Source organism: Alligator mississippiensis, chromosome 2 (genome assembly GCF_030867095.1).
Source record: "Alligator mississippiensis isolate rAllMis1 chromosome 2, rAllMis1, whole genome shotgun sequence".
Classification (NCBI taxonomy): Eukaryota; Metazoa; Chordata; order Crocodylia; family Alligatoridae; genus Alligator; species Alligator mississippiensis.
The window spans coordinates 127,455,298-127,474,937 of record NC_081825.1 but is presented as its reverse complement, the minus strand read 5'-3'; the positions used below and the strand labels follow the sequence as shown (position 1 = coordinate 127,474,937).

General features: G+C 43.8%; 1 protein-coding gene across 1 annotated transcript in view; it reads left to right on the top strand.

Moving 5' to 3' along the window:
- The window catches only part of ENPEP (glutamyl aminopeptidase), a 61,508-nt gene that overhangs the window by 31,585 nt on the left and 10,283 nt on the right, over positions 1-19,640 (top strand). Inside the window, exons 10-17 of the mRNA XM_006268980.4 lie at positions 1,479-1,630; positions 11,887-11,966; positions 13,576-13,712; positions 13,836-13,891; positions 17,741-17,891; positions 18,689-18,774; positions 18,878-18,979; positions 19,083-19,253. Coding sequence (XP_006269042.1) covers positions 1,479-1,630; positions 11,887-11,966; positions 13,576-13,712; positions 13,836-13,891; positions 17,741-17,891; positions 18,689-18,774; positions 18,878-18,979; positions 19,083-19,253 — 935 coding nt within the window. The remainder of the gene's footprint in view (positions 1-1,478; positions 1,631-11,886; positions 11,967-13,575; positions 13,713-13,835; positions 13,892-17,740; positions 17,892-18,688; positions 18,775-18,877; positions 18,980-19,082; positions 19,254-19,640) is intronic.

The window sequence follows — 19,640 nt, the reverse complement described above, 5'->3', positions numbered from 1 at the left end:
GGTGCATGTGCACCCCCTGGAAGTTGAGCCATGAAACCAGAAGTGTTGGTGAAAGCGCACTTCCGGTTTCACTGCTGGCTTGGTGATCAGCGGCTGGGGGGACCCCCACCCCTGTCAGCAATCTGATGTTCCCCCAGACTTAGGAGGCACCAGTCACCTGTGTGTGTGTGTGTGTGCACATGTGTGTGTATAAAACATTATACAATTAACTGAATAACTGCACAATACATTTAGACCAGCCACATGTGTAAAGCAAGACCAGCCACAAGTGAAAAGTAATTATCGCACTATTAACTGATTAATCATACAATAAATCAATCATGCAGCCACATGTGCAAAGTAATTACCACATGATAAAAACTGACAATTCTGCTATAAAGAGAGCCAACCATTTGTAAAATTAGTGCTTAAAAAATAAGTAACAACTCTATGGCTAGGGACCTACCTAATTCACAGTTGAGTAAACCATGGATGATCCACAAAACCTGAGAAATCAACAACAACAAAAACCCTTAATAAAAATAGTGATGGCTCTAGTGGGAACCAGTGGCCCTTGCTGCCGAAAGGGGAAGGTGCTGTGTTGGTGGGGAGGCATGAAGGGCAGCAAACAAGATGGCTGTTGCCCCCTCATTCCTCCTCCCCTTGCTGAGACCTCACTACCAATCAGTACTAAGGGGTGGGGCTGCATGAACGGTATCAAGTTATCAAGATGATGGCTGCCCCTTCTCCCCTCCTGGGGCCTCTCCATCAATCAGCGCCAAGGGGCGGGGCCACTGCAAAATGACTGCAGAACTAGAACTTTACGCAAAAATTTTTAAGTCCTCCTGTAATTTAGGTAGACCCCCTATCTATGGCCCCCTCTACACATTACAGGTATTGTACAATTACCTAGTTAATTGCACAATTACCTGAAGACCAGCTACAAATGCAAATTAGCTATCACAGAATAAAAAACTCCAACCAGGTATAAAGTTAGACCTCAAATTGTGCACTGACATTATAGCTCATTGCTATCGAGCTTTAATTTAGCATGTAGCAGGATCCTGTATTGGGAGCTCCAACAGCTGATGGGTTTCTCAGTGGCAGGGGTGCACCATGCACAGTGTAAAACCCTTGAACCTTAGGGATTGCAGCAGCCACAATACCCCTGGGAGTATGCAGGGGCAGCAGACCATAAGGGCAGATAGTATTTGCCCCAGCTACTGTCCAAACCCCAATTCATATGCTTTAGAAATATCTATTATATCTATCTGTGCTTACAGCTCACGATTTATTCTTTTACATTCACCATAAAATGATTTAATGAATAAAGTATTTTTTGAGCTGAGCTTGCTTTTTCATGAGCCAAATTGTTAGGAACAAAGGCCCTGCATTTCTGAGGGAGACATGTTCCTTTTCCAATCCCACCCTCTTTGCATGAAAGTTTCTCTCCAATTTATGTTTGGTGTCTTGGCATGATTATCTGGTGTCATTCTTAGGCAAGTGGTCAACCAGTCAAGGAAGTGATGGACACCTGGACCCGGCAGATGGGATATCCAGTCTTAGAGTTGTACTCTAATTTAACCATCCGACAAAAACGTTTTCTGCTGGATCCCGAGGCACATCCTTCTGAACCACCTTCTGCATTAGGGTAAGGTTTAAAGTTTCTATGCCCTTCTAGGAGATGAATATCAGAAAGAGATTCTGTATATATAGCTTCAGAATGGATATAACTCTTATTCAGATAGGCTTGTAATGTTCACCTTACCTTGAATCTACACCAGTTAATTAAAATAAATCTTAAGAAGATGCTGTCCCGAAAACTTTCCATTCCCAGGTTGACTACTATATCAGCTCATTGCCTCCTAATGGAGAGTACAGACAGTACAGTCCTTGAAGAGCTGGGCAGCCTTTGCCACACTGCCCAGAAAGTTAGCCTCATCCATACCCACTAAGTTCCATCTCTTATAAACAAAGGAGAATACTGCCTCTGTGCTCCCCAAATTCTCGCATTGGACTTCAGGCTGCCAAAAAAGTGCCAAGTGGTAGGGGAGGTGATGTGGATGCCTACCTCTTGGGAGCTAAACTTTGAACACCAACTATTTTCATACAAATCAAAGAGTCTTTGAATAGAAAAATCACTTCTAGTCACTGAAGAGCTGGCCTGAATTCAAATTAGCAAATTAGAGATGAATTGCACCCTGCATGGGTCAGTTAATTACATCAGTCCATTGATTGCTTGGTGGTACAGTTCTGAAGGAACCTGATTGTAATAGGCAACTTTTCTTGCCTCCACATGTTAACTAAGAGACAGCAAATACATTTCTAATCACCTCACTCCCAAAAATCATGAAGAAAATCCCTTCCAACAACTATTAGAGCTAGGGGTGCACCAATAGAGATTTTTGGGGCCAATACCGATAGCCAATTTTTAAGGAGGCATATCAGCCGATACTGATCTGATTTCTGATACAGCTGCGTCCAGCTGGTAAGTCTGTTGTGGTGGAAGGGGAGGGGGCAGGGAAGGGAGGAGTGGGGCTGGGACCGCAGTAGGTGCTGCATAGCCAGGGCAGCGCACAGGACAGAATCACGGCTTGTCCAGGAGGTGTGGGGAGGGGGAGTGGCTCCCACTTCTGCGTGCACCCTAGGAGGGCACAGGGGGGGTGAGGGGGGGACATGTGCCCTTGGGTCTGTGTGGGACAGGGTAGGGTGGGCTGCAGCTGTGGGCTGGGGATGGGTCTGCACTGGGCTTTTCCCAGTGGAGGGGAGGGCGGGGCCTGGACCATGCTATGCTCAGGGCAGGTGGCGGTGGTGTTGGGAGGAGGTTATGGGGAACTATAGCAAAATTAGCCCCTCCCCACCACCCAGTGCTGCTGCCACCCACCCTGAGTGCAGCGTGGCCCAGCTCCCCCCTGCCGAGAAGAGCCTGGCATGGCCCCCAGGCCCAGTCCATAGCTGCAGCCCACCCTGCCCCACCCTGTGCAGGTACGGGGGCACACGTTCCCTCTCCCATGCCCTCCCAAGGTGCATACAGCAGCAGGAGCTATTCCTCATCCCTGCACCCCCCAGATAAGCCATGGCTCTGTCTCATGCCCTGCCCTGCCCTGGCTGGGTGGTGCCCCAAGCCCCAGCCCCACATATCCCTCACTGTGGGGGTCTTGATCTCTCTCCCAGTGCCCCTTGCCTCCCCCTCCCCTTCCACCACAACAGACTTACCAGCTGCATGCAGCTCTCCAAGCTGCCAGACTGTGCTCTTTGTTGCCTGTGTGCTGCACTGTGGCTGCACCCATGCATGGGCATTTATCAGCCAAATTACGAGCCACATCAGGCCAATTTCTGATATAGTCAATTTTCTTTATATTGGTGCCGATCCGATATTGGACCCATGTATCAGTGAACCTCTAATTGGAGCTGGGCCTGGTCAAGTGTCTCTAGCTGGAGCAATCACTTGTTTGGAAGTGAAGAGATCTAGATCTAAATTTGGCTTTTAAATTTTTTTGTATTAGGGCATAATGTGGCAGATTGAACCAGAATGGTGATGAGGCTAATTCCAGAAAGGCAGCCCCAACCTCAAGAGCCTCTGCCTCAGTCTACACCTAGGTTTTGTTCTTGTATCACTATATTGGTGAAGGGTGTGAAGTTTTACCAAACAAATTATACCACTCCATCTCCTAGTATGGCTGCAATTATCCAAATATAAAATATACTCCATGTACTTTTAACTTATTCCATTTTCTCATATGGCATAGAAGAATTACAAACTGTACCAGTATACAGACTTCTCTATACAAGGTAATATCCCCAAATAGCTATTTTGTATTAACCCCACCTACATACACACTTAGTCTGCATCAAGTTTATGTTGGTTAGCTTAGTCCATTTTGGATGAGTGTTAGAGCCATAAAAATCCATTCTCAAAGAATAAGAGTACTTATAGGGAAAGTTAGTCCCCAGTAGCTACTGGGCTTTATATTTATGCTAAAGGCAGGGTAGAGATACATGACAGACTAATTGAATCAAAGGTACGTAAGCCTTTAGAGGCAGATGAAGTGAGCTCTTGCTCACAAAAGCGTATGAATCTGTGCTTCAGTTAGTCTATAAGGTGCATCTCCGCCCTGTCTTCTGCTTGGCTTCAGACTAAGATGATTAAATACTTCTCTCTTTACATCCATACTGTAACTTATTTTTCAATAGTTTTCCCTGCATGCAAGTCCTAAGATAACATTATTCCAGGATAACTGCATTCACACATGGAAGGTTGCATTCCATTTAGTTAAATCAATACAAATACCTTTTGTGTTCAGGTGTAGTGTGCCTGGGGTGCTCTCTTGCCAAGTCTCAATGTTATAAATTATAAGTGCAGGAGGCTGTCCTTGGTTAACTAGGTTTCTGGTCTGAAATCCCTTCTCTGATGTAGAGGTCTCTTTTTTGTTCTGAGCATGGCATTGGCCCCTAAAGAGTCCATAGGCCTAGCTATCACTCTTACCCATAGTCCCCTGGGGTTTTGAGCAGCCACAGCCTTTTTGGGTCTTCAGCAGCCCCACACAGTTTTCCTACTAAGGCCTAGCAGTGGCCTCACAGACTTCAGGCTCCTCTCTTACACAGTTGACGGTCCTTAGCAGTAAATTGACAAATCTACAGAGCCTTCCCCAGACACCCTTAACAGCTTTCTTCCACCACTCTAGCCACTCCCAAGCCTTGCAAAATTAAAACAGCAATGGAAACAAACATACAATACAAATCACTTACCTTCAATGTCCTGCAGGACCTCCTACAGAGTTCTTTCTCTAAGCCTGACAAGGGTCAGTCTCAGGTCCTATCAGTGGGTCTGGGCTTATAAGGCACTTGGCTCCTTCTCCTCTGGCCACCTGACCCACGTTTTTCCCACTAGGATGCCAGAGCTCACTCTTATGGGTCTCATTAGCAGAGTCTTCAGGTCTGCTGTGGTCATTGTCCAAATAGTGGCCTGTTGATTACTACCTGGAGTCCTGCACCTTCTTGACTTGGTAGTCTGGCTGAACTCCCAGGGCTCGTACAGACATGCAGGGAGGCTGCTCCAACGTGCTGTTATTACAGCACACTGCAGCAGACTTGATTACTCAAGTCTGCTGGAGCATAATAATTACTGTGCTCCAGCAGACTCTAGCATGATGTGCATCAGCGTCCCTGCGCTGAAAAATGGCAGTGGGGTGCTTTAAATTAAAGTTTGTTCAACAGCCTTTAGTTCAAAGTACTGCCATTTTTCAGCACAGGGATACTGATACAAGTGACACTCCGGGCACTTTAATTGGCACGGTTCTCAGAGCTGTGCTAATTAAAGCGCTCCCTCACACCCCTACTCCCACCTCCCAGAGCACATCTATAAATGCCCCCAGTACCTGGGACAGGGGCAGCTGTTTCCTCCAGGGTTTCTGGGTTTTCAACAACTCCTATAGCATCCTGTACCCTTCCTGCAAGTTGTACTGAGCCCTGGAGTCTGGTGGCAGTTCTTCACTTAGGTCTGGAGCTTGGGAGCAGCTTCTACAGAACTCTGGAGTTTCTCATTAATACATGGCCCGGAGTCTTCTTAAAGACTTACATCTCTCTCTGGCCTTCCGCTCCTTAGTAACAGGGTAGGAGCCCTGTTACATTCAGCCAGCACTAAATCTATTGTCAAATGTAGTAGCTGTCAGTGGTTATTTCACAATGACATACGTGTTTTACTTAGAGATGTAACAACACAGCTAGGCACCTGGGGCAGCTGTGACTTTTTAGTTGCTGCCACATTACCAGCATAATTGTACAGTTGTGGCAGTAGCCATTACCCCCACACCAAGTTGGTGCCCAGGGCAGTTGCCCCACCCTAGTTACACCATTGGTTTAACAAGCCATTTCAAGCAGACATGGATGGCAAACCAGTTGCAACTATTTTTTTGCCTTTTTTTGTGGTTAGAAAAACAAGAGCAGTGCAGAAGCACACTGTAACAACAGAGTTATTTATAAAGGGTTGAGACACTGGGGCCATCAGGTAACATACAAAAATTAATTTTCTTTAAACAGTGCTGCCGGGCAAATATGTGGCTGCAATATGTTTTGTTCTTTATGGCCCCTGCCAGATGTGCAGGTAAAGGCACAATAGGATCTGATGCACAATCCACAGTCATGCTTCCTGCTATGCCTCCTGTCCATGGCAGGAAGTATAATTGTAGGATTAAGCATCAGATCCCACTGCACCTTATTGCCAGTGGAGGGCAAGCCAGCAATTCTGATCCTGGGCTCCCCCTGCACTGACAACTAACAAGCTCCCACAGTTGGGAGCCTCCTCAGCTGAAGGGGCTCTCAGTTGTGGGGACGCACTATGCTCTCCCATGTCAGGGAGTTCCCTCAGCTGATCTGGCCTTCTAGAAGTGAGCCAATAACAGCTAAACATGTAAACATGGGTTTCTTTCAAGGTCTAAAAGAAGAGCTGACCTTTCTTCCTGGAGTGAGCAAATAAAAATCGTATCCTTCATTTTGTCATTTGCTGGCATCAAGCCATCATTCATTTAATCCAGGGCTGTAATGCAGGAAATCAGAAGAACAGTGCTAAGGTTATCCCACAGTGTCTGCCACCCCAATACCTGAAATAATAGAAAATTATCTCAGAGACAGACTATAATGGGTGACCAACCTACAGCATGGGTACCACAAGTGGCATGGGCAGGCTCTGTGTGTGGCATAATAGATTGCAGAGGGTACAGGCAGCAGAGTGGCAGAATGGTCAGGGAGCAGAAAGCAGAACATCTGATCAGGCAGGGAGCAAAGGACAGGGAGCAGACAACTAAGCAGCAGATTTGGTAAGCAAAAGGGATTGAGATGGCACTTGGGGTGGGTACAAGGCTAATTTGTGTCATACCTGCCAAAAAGGTTAGCTCCCACCGGACTATAATATCCTTACTCACACTGAAGAACAGCTTAGTTCTCAAAGAGTCCCATTCATTGCTATGAGACTATTTAAGGAGTAAGGTACTACTAAGTGGGTGCATCTACATGTGTGCTTTAATGCTCATTAGCCTATTTTAATGCATATTAAAGTGTCACAAAAAACCCATGCACTTTCTCTAATTCACATTAAAATAAGCTAACGTGCTTTTTTCCAGTACCTCATAATGGAGGTACTAAATTTAATGCATATTACCAAACATGCATTAATGAACATGTAGACATGTCCAGCATGAGTAAGGGTATCACATTCTGCCCATAGTGATTAATGGAGAGTACTTGGCCTGAATAAGCACTGGACTAAGACACCAAGAAGTCCTGAATTCTAATGCTGGCTCCATCACAGATTCAGTGCATGGCTTTTCTATATACATTCTCTTATCTACAAAATAGGCCCAACAATACTTAACGACACTTCTCACCTGTCCCCATAGAATCATGCTTTGTTAGATTCGTTGCAACCCCTTCAACCAGGGCTGTCCGACTTCTAAGTGGCTGAGGACTGCACACCATATGTGCTGCACTAGTACAAGCCATGGACCCCCAGGCCAAACCCTTGACCATTACACCATGCATGGGCAGTTGCATCCACACACATCAGTGCACCATGCACATGATACCCCAACCCTCCCTCACACTGTGCATAGCGATGACCCTTCCTGGCACTATGTGCTCAGGCAGCACCTACCCACTCTGCACCACACACACAGGCAGCCCCGACCTCAGTTCCCTTGCTGCAGTGTGCTGCAGGCACTCCCAGCACTGTGGGTTGCTGGGCCAGGAAGAAACCGGGACTAGTAAGCAAAAGCTGAGAGAATGAGGGGGAGCCTAGCGACCCCGGCTACAGCAGCAGTTGGAGCAATGGGGGGAACAGTGGCTGAATAGGAGCCTAGGGGCCACATATAAACCCCTCACAGGCCACATATGGCCTGCAAGCCGCCAGTTAGACAGCCCTGAGCTAGATCAGCAATACAGAGATACTGCTTTATTAAGGTATATTTCCAAGTATACATTAATAATTAAGATCATTTGTACATAGTTTACTATAGAACTGATCCACACAGTATCCCTTTGATAATGAGAAAATATTATCATCTCCATTTTATAGGTAGGGAAATTAAAGCACAAAAGGTGAACACCTTTCAGAAAGGTACTCACTTCAATGTTTAACTTTGAGCACTTTATGTACTTTTATTGATTTCCAAAAGACATTAATCACAAGCTTAGTTTTCCATCTCAGTAAGTACCTTACTGAATCAGGACCTAAGTAATCTGCTTAATGGCCCAAGCTGTTGCAAGACTTTGAACTAAAGCTCTGTAATTCATATCCAAATCCTACATTTAGTCCACTAATGGTATGGTAGCAAATATGTATACATCATAGTTTAGAGGGCTATGGGTCAGATCCAAAAAATTACTTAAGGTACCCAGTATTTTAGTTCCAGAATGTTATCCAAACCGAGCTGGCCATCTAGACATCCTGTACCATGCCTAGGAAGGTTGTTGCTTCAGAAAGCAAGAGGGACCCTGTTTCCACAAGAGTCATGGTCCCCCATTCCACTCCTTGCTCCCTGGATTTCTTTTATTTTTATTCAATAATTGTTTGATGTAAAATGTACAAACAGTTCAGAGGGCTGGGGGCAAAATCCAGGATTGCCTTTCCTCCTCCCTGCTCGGTGTGCTAAATATTAGGCTGCAGAGTCATGCTTCTCCTTGTTTATTCTTTCCATCCCTATGAATCATGAATTCTTAGATGCACAATGGCCTGGTTTCAACAGAAGGGCTAGAGGGCACCTCCTCTCACCTAGCATATAGCCTGGTGGTTGGTACCTTAAGTCCCTGATTTGGATTGTTTCTGAACACATGCAGAAGCCCCAGTCCAGTTTCCACATTATCTTTTCAAGTTGAAATGGAAGTGTCTTACAAATACAGACACCCCAGCAGCTTTATGGCTACTAAAGCAGGGTTAATTTGGATTACTTTTTCTGACTTTTGACTGGGGTGTGCCAATGTTCTTGCTGGGACCAAAGCCAAAGGCTGCTGGCTAGAGGGTCTTGCCCCTCAGCTCAGTCAGACCAATCACCATATTTGGGGTCAGGAAGAAATTTTACCCCATGCTCAGATTGGTAGGGACTGTGGGAAGTTTTGTCTTCCTCTGTAGTGGGGAGCATGACCCTCTATCTGGTTTCTCTAGAGCATTTATTAACAACCTTTTATAGAAGTAGGACATTAGCTGTTGTGGTTCCCCTGCTTTATCTGTGGCAGGTTAGACTGTTATGTCTTGAGCTGTGTCAGGGTTTATAGTAGTCTTATGAAGTGTTTAGATTATGGATTCAGGGGTTTAGGTTGTAGCCGTGTTGGTCTAAGGATATAGGCAGACAAGGTTCCTTGGGTGAATTTGATATCTTTTATTAGACCAACCCAAATGGTTGGAGAATTGTTATTAAGCAAGCTTTCGGGTTCAAAAACCCTTCGTCAGGCTAAGGAAGCTGCAGCAGTTGGTGTGTGCTCTTCCTGGATGGAATGAAAAGTAAAGAAGCCAGGGGCTGGGCTGGGCTGGGGAGTCAGTTGCCAGGCAGATTGTAATGTATCAAAAATCCAATGTCTATGTTTAGTCCCTGATCTCTAGTATCCAGCAGGTTGATGAAATGGAGCTCGTAGGCTCGTCTCTGGGATGTGTTGTGTAAATTTCCCTTGAGGATCAGGACTGAGAGATTGGAGAGAGAGTGGCCCTCCTGTGAGAAATGTGCCCCCACCGGTAATTGGGTGTTTCTGTCTTTGATGGATTTCCGATCACCCACAAATCGCACACCGCTGGTTATGACCTATCACCCATCCCTTGAACCTATACGGAAAATCCTCAAAAAATTGCAACCCATATTAGAAAAAGACCCTATTCTTAAAAAAATCTTTCCAGAGCCACCCATCCTAGCCTTCAGACAAGCACCGAACCTCGCCAACCTCATCACCAGAAGCAAACTTCCTCAACCCCAGAACACACCAAAAGGATCCAGACCGTGCCATGACAAGAAATGCAAAACCTGCCCCCACATCTCCACGACCTCCACTATTACTACACCCCAAAACAGAGCCATCAGCATCCCAGAATCTTACAGCTGCACCTCCAGGAATGTAGTATACCTCATCCAATGCACCAAATGCCCTGATGGAAGATATGTAGGAGAGACCAGACAACAACTGCGCACCAGAATGAACGCACACCGGAAATCCATCAAAGACAGAAACACCCAATTACCGGTGGGGGCACATTTCTCACAGGAGGGCCACTCTCTCTCCAATCTCTCAGTCCTGATCCTCAAGGGAAATTTACACAACACATCCCAGAGACGAGCCTACGAGCTCCATTTCATCAACCTGCTGGATACTAGAGATCATGAACTAAACACAGACATTGGATTTTTGATACATTACAATCTGCCTGGCAACTGACTCCCCAGCCCAGCCCAGCCCCTGGCTTCTTTACTTTTCATTCCATCCAGGAAGAGCGCACACCAACTGCTGCAGCGTCCTTAGCCTGACGAAGGGTTTTTGAACCTGAAAGCTTGCTTAATAACTATTCTCCAACCATTTGGGTTGGTCTAATAAAAGATATCAAATTCACCCAAGGAACCTTGTCTGCCTAGATTATGGATTGTATAGGATAGTTTGGATAGGGATGATCCTGGTGATTGGACTAGATGCCCTCTGGATGTTCCTTCCAGCCTGACTTCTCTATGATTTCTACAATTTTTATGACTTAGGCAGCTTTGTTCAAGTGTGATGGGATCTGATCCCTGATCCCAACAATCGTGCCTCCTGCCGTGCCACACATGCATGGCAGGGCATGAGATTTTGAGATCAGGGATCAAATCCTAATCATGCCACACTTGCCAGGGAGCCCAGGATCATTAAGTTACATCATTAAGTTGAAAGCCAAGTGCCTGACAACCAGCTGATTGTTGACTCTCTGGGGACCACACCGGGGCTGGTTCCAGACCCTGGGGCTGTTCCAGACTCCAAGGCTCCCTTATGCCCAAACATGAGCCTCTGCTTTCTTGCACTAGATAGCCCACACAAAACAGCATGATGCAGGGTTTAAAATCCTGGTGTGGGGGAGCAGAAGCTCCCAGTAATGGGGGACCAGAAGCTTCTCTCTGACAAGCACTATAAACCCCCTGACAAACAGCTCTGATGGACAACCTGGCATGAGGGAGTCTCTGCTCCCCCACACCAGGCTGCCTAACCAGAGCTCCTTGGCATGCAGCTTAAAGCCCCAGCAGGATAAATTGGGGTATGTCTGCCTAGACAGAGCTACCCAGATCAGGGTTCAAAATCCTAGTCCAGGGAGGCAGAGGCTTCCCCTCACTGAGGACCTTGCTGAGCAGCTCTGAGCGTGCTCATCTTTGCTGAGCATACAGAGCAGCTCTGGCTCGGCAACCCAGCTAGTGCTGCTTCACATAGGGTTTAAAGCCCAGGGGAGGAGCAGAAGAAGGGGGAGTAAGATGTAGGCTCCTTGCTGCTTCCCTTCTGGAAGCCTCTGCTGCCCAGTGCAGTTTAAAGTCCCAGGTGGGAGAAGCCCTTTGCCTTCCCCTCACCTCACCTCTAGCCAGGCCAACAGTCAGCTGATTTTTGGCCATTGGCCACACCGTTAAATTTAAAGCACCATACAAACAGACCATAAAAATGTTGTACATTGTGTGTGGAACCTTTTCATGATTTGTTCCCCATTTTATGGAGCGTTAAATCAGGTGCATCCTTCCTATTTAAGCCATGATTAACACATTAATCACAGCATAAATATAATGTGTAAGTCCCATTTAGGTGCCTACAAAAATGATTTGACTATGACTCTAGATGCGGAATACCACGGTATAAAAACTCATTGCTTTAATTATGTGCTGTTCTTTTAAGTTTGATTTCAGACATTTTCTTTTCCATTTATTTCAGTTACACATGGAATATTCCAGTGAAATGGCGTGCCGGGAACACAACAACGCTGACATTTTACAATAAGTCAGAGTCTTCAGGTAAACTTCAGTAATGCTTCCTTTAAGAACAGTAAAGTGGGAACTGGAGCAAAGCTTTAAACTTTTCATTAGTAAAAAATGAAAAGAAGCAGAAACAAAATGATGCTTTTCAGTGATAGAGTATCTGAAGTGATACAATGTTTGGCAGTCAGGTAAAGACCCTTCTCTAGGAAAATATAACCAGCCCCTCCCATAATCTTATTTATGCTACTAAATCCTCTGATTCAGAAGTCCTTTAGCATGTGCTAAGTCAATGCTCACTCAAGGAACTGGCTAAGAATATGTTTAATTTGAAATGTGCTGTTCCATTGAACTAAATAGGGCTAAATCACATAGCTTCCAGAATCAAGATTTAGGGAAGGAGTGAATCCTAGTAAATCAAGATTTAGGGAAGAAGTGAATCTCTGGCAGTGAATGTAGGAAATCTGCGTAAGCACTGGTGAAGATAACAGACTGCAGGAGCTGGCATTGGCTGAAGCTATTTTCTAAAGCTGGTTACAAAAAGGGATAAACGTCAGCCCCCACACACCCTACCCTATCCCACCTCCTGCTCCTTGCCTCCTGCTTCTGTAGCAGCTCTGCCCCAGCTCCAGTGCAGCCAGTGACCCAGACAGGGAGAAGCAGCGGTTGTAGCTGTGGGTCTCATCCTGGTGGGGCTGGAGGGGCCAGAGAAGAAGGTAAAGGGGGAGCAGGTGGTGGGGAGAGGGGAGACAGGCTATGTGTTCCCCCCAAACTGTACACTGGGGGTCTCCCCACCCCCACTGCATGGTCTCCCCCATGCTTTGCCTGCCACAAGCCCCCTACTGCACCAAACAAACCACCCCAGACCAGGACAGCTGGAGCTTAGTTCTGACTTTAGACTGAAGCTAGAGCTAAGCTACCACATGCCTTATGACAATACTCAAATCTAAAATGAGGCTTTCCCCCAACATGTTCATTGGAAGGGGGAAAAAACCTCATCTTTGATTCCAGTAAATACAGTAATCTATGTTTGTTTCAATTACTTGCATTCAAAACCCAAAATAAAATGCTTCGCTGTGATACAAAATCAGAGATTTGCTTGAAAGGATTTTCTTTTACCATCCTTATCACAATCCACTGGGCGATGAGTGGTCTTGTGGACTTTTTTGGGCCGCTTGTGTGAGTAACTGTTTCCTTCTCTGACTACCATTTGGCTCATTAGCATAAAAGTCAACTTCTGTAAAAACAATAAAAGCTTAGGGCCAACAGAGCCATTTCAAGGGTGCTGGTCCCTTCCAGCTCTAAACTTCTGTGAATCTGTAAAGGAACATGAACATTAATGATGTATATGTGAGTATTCATTTTCAAACAGTACTTAATTTCTTCATGCTCTTTCTAAATACACTGTTCTGCATTTAAAAGTCACAAGTATTTCTTATTCTCTGCTAAGAGCTGGTATCAGTAACCTCCTCTTTACTCACTGCCATGTTAGAGCTACTGAACTAGAATTATGCTATATGTCCCAGCGGAATTTGCAAACCAGGTTTCAACTAAATAGGGTTTTGGGGCCCAAGATCTTTTCAATTGGCTCCCCAGTCATGTATTTAATAGATGTAAATTTGTCATCGCTGTTTCTTTGCTGCCACAGGAATTACCATAAAGCCCAGCAACCCACCTGCCAATTCTTTCTTGAAAATAAATACAGCCCATGTTGGATTTTATCGTGTAAATTATGAGCTGCAGACATGGAAAGATTTAGCCAATTACCTGTTTAAGAACTACCAGGTGAGTTGTACAAAATTAATTTGATCTAGTTATAAGGTGGCTGGTTTATGGGGTCTCTACATTATCAAAATCTCCTCTTCAGAATGTAAATCTCTGTCTTTCTTTTTGGTCCTCCCAATGCAGTCATTTTCTTCTGCTGACCGTGCTGGAGTTTTGGATGATGCCTTTTCTTTGGCAAGGTAGGCATCTTAATGAAAGTAGCTCACAATGGAGGTTTCAAAATAGCTTTCATATCTTCCCAGCAGCTATTATATTGGAATTGCCTTGGACTGAGTGGCTGAAATGAGAATTCTTTAAGGGGAGGAATAATTTAGGTCTTAATTTTCCTCCATAAGGAACAAATTCAAGCGTGTGTGTTTGTGTACAACTCTTGTTGGTATCAATTTAGAGCCAATCTTTCTACAATAGTATAAGGGGTCTGATCTTGACCTATTGAAGTTAATAGGAATTTTGCCATTTACTTCAATGTGAGCAGGATCACAGCCTTATTTCCTTTCTAGGCAAGCATATTTCCTCTGAAAGGAGTTTTTCAGCTTGGTGAGTTGGGACAATCATTGCCAAAACAGGATTCCAAATAAAGCCACAATCTCCTAGGGTTGTGTCTATGATGTGCAATGCAAGTTATCCAAGGTTCTACATGGCACTGTCTTACAGTGCCCATATTTTAAGTGCCTGAGAAGTGTCACAAAAGATCTGACTCTATGTGACTTTCCACAGACATCCCAAGATCCACTAGATTAGTGGTTCTCAACCAGGGGTCCGTGAGCAGGTTTCAGGGGGTCTGTGCTGCCCCTCACTTAACACCCCCCACCCCATCTGTTACTCCTTGCAGATGGTGCAGGGGTTCCAGTGGCAATGGCAATGAGTCTTGCCACCCTACTCCACCCTCCTATGCTAGGTCCCACCCCTGGGCCACAGAGACAGCTCCTGCCTGTGCTCATCTGGCCGGGCTGCAGCCCTACGCCTGCTGTGGGAGCACAAATCTGGGGGGAACATGCCCCCCATGGTCCCCCAACATGTCTACTATGCCCCACTACATGTCGCCTATGGCCTCCCTCCCATGACTCACCTATGCTTCCCCCTCATACTGGATATGCCAAAAAACAGTTGTTGTGGCACAGGTGGGTAGTGGAGTTTCTGTAGTGTGCTGGGGGTGGGGAGGGCCTCAGGAAGAAAAAGATTGAGAGTCCCTGCACTAGAGTTCCTGTTCAACTATGGGATATCAGAATAGTTAATGAAACATGCCCATGTTGTGGGTCACCAAGGCTTACCCTATGAATGAACACATGCTACTATATAATGTTGATTGCCCTAGCATGGTAGTGAGAGCCCCTTCAGAGCTGCTTTGTTCCTGTGCACTGTTATTAGACATCTAATAATTATAATCCTTCTGAGAGTTTTTTGGAAAGGGCCTCCTGTGTAAGTTTTGTACCTTTTTTCAAAGTTCATTATCTTGGACCCTTTAGGGAGTGTGGTGCCATGATATTTTCTTTAGTTCTTTAATAGTCATTATCACACAATGCAGACAATTCCTTTTGCCTTGGGATAAAGTCAAGGGCTCTTGTGGAAGTGCAGTTGAGTAGCTGTGTATAAAAGAGATAAACAGTGAGAGAATTAGAAAGGCTGTTGATAAGAGTCCTATAAAAAAGGGAGGAGAAAAACAATTTGTGCCTGGTTAATTTCCGGGTACAAAACCAAAATGCCCACACAATCTTGTACCCATATACTTGTGCATACAAAGGATTGTTATGAATATTAGTTTGATCTGCCTTGTACCCACAGTCACAGGAACAGATCTACAAACTGCATGTCTAACGCACTGAAAATCATCATCACTGTTCCTGAAAATTAACAGTGCACTGTACACTGGAATGAAAGCCATTACAAATAAAATTCCATGAAGTTATTGAACATTGATTAGATCTTTACAGGCAGTTCATCTCCTCTGCAGAGCCAAAATTTACAAAGGATTTATATCACTTACATTATGCATTACAAACACTAGTTTCTTTTTACAATGAACTTGTGAGGTAGGTTAAGTATTAATAACCCCAATATGCAGGTAAAGAAACTGATGTGAATGGAGGTTAAATGATTTGCCAAAGGCCAAACAATGATGTTGGTATTAGAATTCATGGCATGGCTTTCTGCTCTTGTGATAAGAGCACTAAATCCCCCTAATTCTTGCAAATAAAAACTCACAGTCAAATTGTGAACAATTGACTCCAAGGACGAGCAGATACTCTGAAGGGTAATCCCACTGAAGTCATTATAATTTCCCACAACAGTCATAATTTTTCTTCGTGTTAAATAACCCAGCAATGTTTATTTCTGTGTATTAAACGTTTTTAGTTTTTAAAGCGTTGTATATGCTAACCATTTTGCATACATGGCTCTGTCACTAATCTTCTGGGTGGCCTCATGCAAGTCACTTCCGCCACCCTGTGCCTCAGTTTCTCTCTTTATAATATGGAGATAATAGTACTAACCTGAGACATACCCACTAAAGCATTGTGGATTAGACTGATTATTAGACTTTCAGAATAGTAAGACAGTAAGAAATGTGAGGATTTTCAGCTGTCCCATTATATCAGAAATCTCCAACAAATACAGGTTGGAGTCTACATTATAAACAGCAATAGAACTGGGTGAGAATCAGTCTTCCTTGCAATTTTAAAAGCAGGACATTCACCCCAATAGCCCAGCGTTTAGGGGACTTGCCTGGAACATAGGAGACCCACTGCGAGTTTTTGTTCAGCCTAACTTGAACCTTGGTCTTGCATATCTGAGGTGGATTCTATAACCACTGCCCTATTGGTGGGTGTCTCTGACTGTGGTTGTGATCTGAAATTTCAACCTGGAGCTGAGAAACCTTCCCTGACAAAACTTGCATGTCCCTACAAAAAGGCTGCAATTTCAGTTAAAAAGCTCCCCATTTTCCAGCAAAAGCTATTGTGTTATAAAACTTCTAACCAGCTCTGTGTAGCTGTCTTTCATTCAAGCCTTGGTTGGATTGCCAGGTAATCAGCTTCTCCAGAATAGTTTGTAAAGCTAATAACCAAATTATTACAGTTCTCTCAATACTCTGGTGCTTAGTGCTGAATGGATGCATCTCAGCCTGCTGTAACCATAACCAGAAGCTAACCAGAAATTGTACTGAATCCTCAGCTGCCTATACGTGTGCTTGGGGGTGGGGGCCTGAGTGGGATATTTTAATTAGAGTAGTTCCTGGACAGCCACTCTAATTAAAATACTTCACTGTCAAGTGTATTAAGCCCCCGCAGGTTTAAAAATGGCTGTGGGATGCTTTATCTAAATCTCATTTGATAAGGTTTAGATAAAGTGCCCCAGCAGCCATATTTAAATGCATAGGGCTTAGACACATGACAGTGAGGCCACACTGAAGCGTTCAAATTAGAAGGCAAACCAGCACGTGTATAGGCATGCAAGTGCCTGATCAATGAGGCCAAACATCTCCTATAAACCATTTCCTTCAGGGAAAGGATTAAGAAAACCACTCCTCCAACATCTCCTGGTAGTTGCAGGGAAAAGAAAAAGATGTACCCACCCATTCCTAGAAATGATAAAGAGATTGAGGTTTTTCCAGAAATACCTCATTACCCAATCTGTTGTCAGTTTGATTTTTTTGGAAAATGAAAGGAGAACTTCCCTCAGATACTCTCACAGGGTTGGAGGAAATGAAGCTGTCTGACTCTTCTGCACTTTCAATTTAGATGAAACTGGGTATAAATAAAGTTACTTCTAAAGAGGCAAAGGCTCCTGTGATAAACCCCCCCAACACGCTTTCTTAGATTGTACAGTAGGATCAATATATCAGCTACACAATCCTCATAACTAAAAAAAATTAGACATGTGGGCATGAAACAAAGTCATTCAAAAAAATCCCACATGAATAAGACAACAAAAAAATATGATTCCAATTAATATACATATGATATTATCTCTATGTTCCTATTCCAAGTGTGGCAGGATTTGAAAGTTGCATCAATTGTCTTTTCTTTCCTCAGGGCTGACATTGTGAATTACTCTGTCCCTCTGGATCTAACAAAATATCTACAAAATGAAACAGAATATTTACCTTGGCAGAGAGTTATAGTGGCAGTAACATATCTCAGTGACATGCTTAAAGATGATAAAGACTTGTACCCTATCTTTCAGGTAATGCAGCTAATGGAAGTTCTTACTTACAGTCTCCAGATCTTACAGTTCATAACTTTCAAAACAGGAAAAATAATTATTTTCAAGGTTGCTGAGGCTGTTATATTTATGATTTCAGCATTAAAAGAGATGCATTTGGAATTTTATAAAATCCTTAAAGTATATTTTGCAAGAGGCTTAATATAGGCTTAATATATACAATTCTTAATATATTTTGCAAGAGGCCTTTTTTGATCCCCAGTCTGGGATTATAGTCACCCACCCATCTCATTTCTTCTCAGCACAGCCATTTTTGTGCCAGCATAATCTTGCATCCTACCAACAGGATTGTACAACGCAGCAAAACTTCTGATGCTTGTCTACACTGTGAAATATAGCTGTGTCTGAATGTAGTTGTCAGCAAGTATAACTGCTGACCTGGAACTGAACATGGATTAATAGTCACTATAAATACAAACTGTATTCAGCATCTTGTTAGGGAACAAAGTGAAGGAGTAATAGTTTACACAGATGGTTACATTTTGTAGTGTACACAAGGCTTGAAGAAAATGGAATACCTTCATGTCATATCAGTGCATCACAAGATTGCAAAGCAAAGGTACAGCATGTTGTTCACATCATTTTATGCCACAGGAACTTTAATGAGAGGGGTTTTTTTTTCTTTAGAAAATAACTTTTTTTCTTCAAAAGATATTAGAATTTTCCTAATGTTTGTGAAAATTAAAAAAGATAAACTATGAATACAAAATCCTATTAATTAATGCAACCTTTGAGAGTAATCCCAAAATCTCTTTCAGAAAAATTTTCAGACTCTTGTTAAACCCATTACACAGCAGCTGGGTTGGAATGATGAGGAAGATGGTCCTGGAACACATGTGAGGAGGTTGGGACATTCTTTTTTTTCCTTAAAGTAGTATTACATATAGATTCTGGCAGTGTTGAGCAGTGGGAAAAATCCTTCTCACTCTCTCTGTCTCCCTGTCTAGGCTTCTTCGTGCCTCTGTTTTAGATTTTGCGTGCAGTATGGGTGACCAAGACGCCTTGAATAATGCTTCTAAATTATTTGAAGAATGGATAAATGGAAGAAGGTAAATGGTCATGGGTTTGGGGTTCAGTTAAGATACAGCATATAGTGCCAGAATAAAACAAAATCAGGAAAAAAGCCGTCAAATACTGCTTTGTTTATTCTAGTCTTCCTGTAAATCTCCGGCTCTTGGTGTACCGCTATGGGATGCAGAACTCTAGGAATGAGACACATTGGAACTACATGTTTCAGAAATACCAAACTACTCCATTAGCTCAAGAGAAAGAAAAGTTGCTGTATGGCCTGGCATCAGTGCAGAACATCACACTTTTGGACAGGTGACGTATTTCCCCATTGAAACAGTCCTCCTCTCCCTTATCTCCCACTCTCCTGTACTATAGTTTTTGCCACATACGTGGTATGATGTAGAGCACAGCAGTTTCTCAAAAATGGTCATTTAATAATCTCCTTTGTGATAAAGCTATAAGCAGTGAGCCAAAAGCTTTCCTTCTCGACTGGATATAATCTGATCTAGGTATTCCTGCAGGCATAGAATGACCCATACGACAAGCTATAATAGTGGGAAGGTATTTAAATGTCCCAGTCAGGTTTAGCACACCAGTGTACTAATGACTGTATAAAAGCCTAAAACAATATAGCTCCTGCCCCAAAGAATTTACAAGATGAAGCAAGTGTGTAGAGCAAAAAGTAGAAGTGCAAACAGT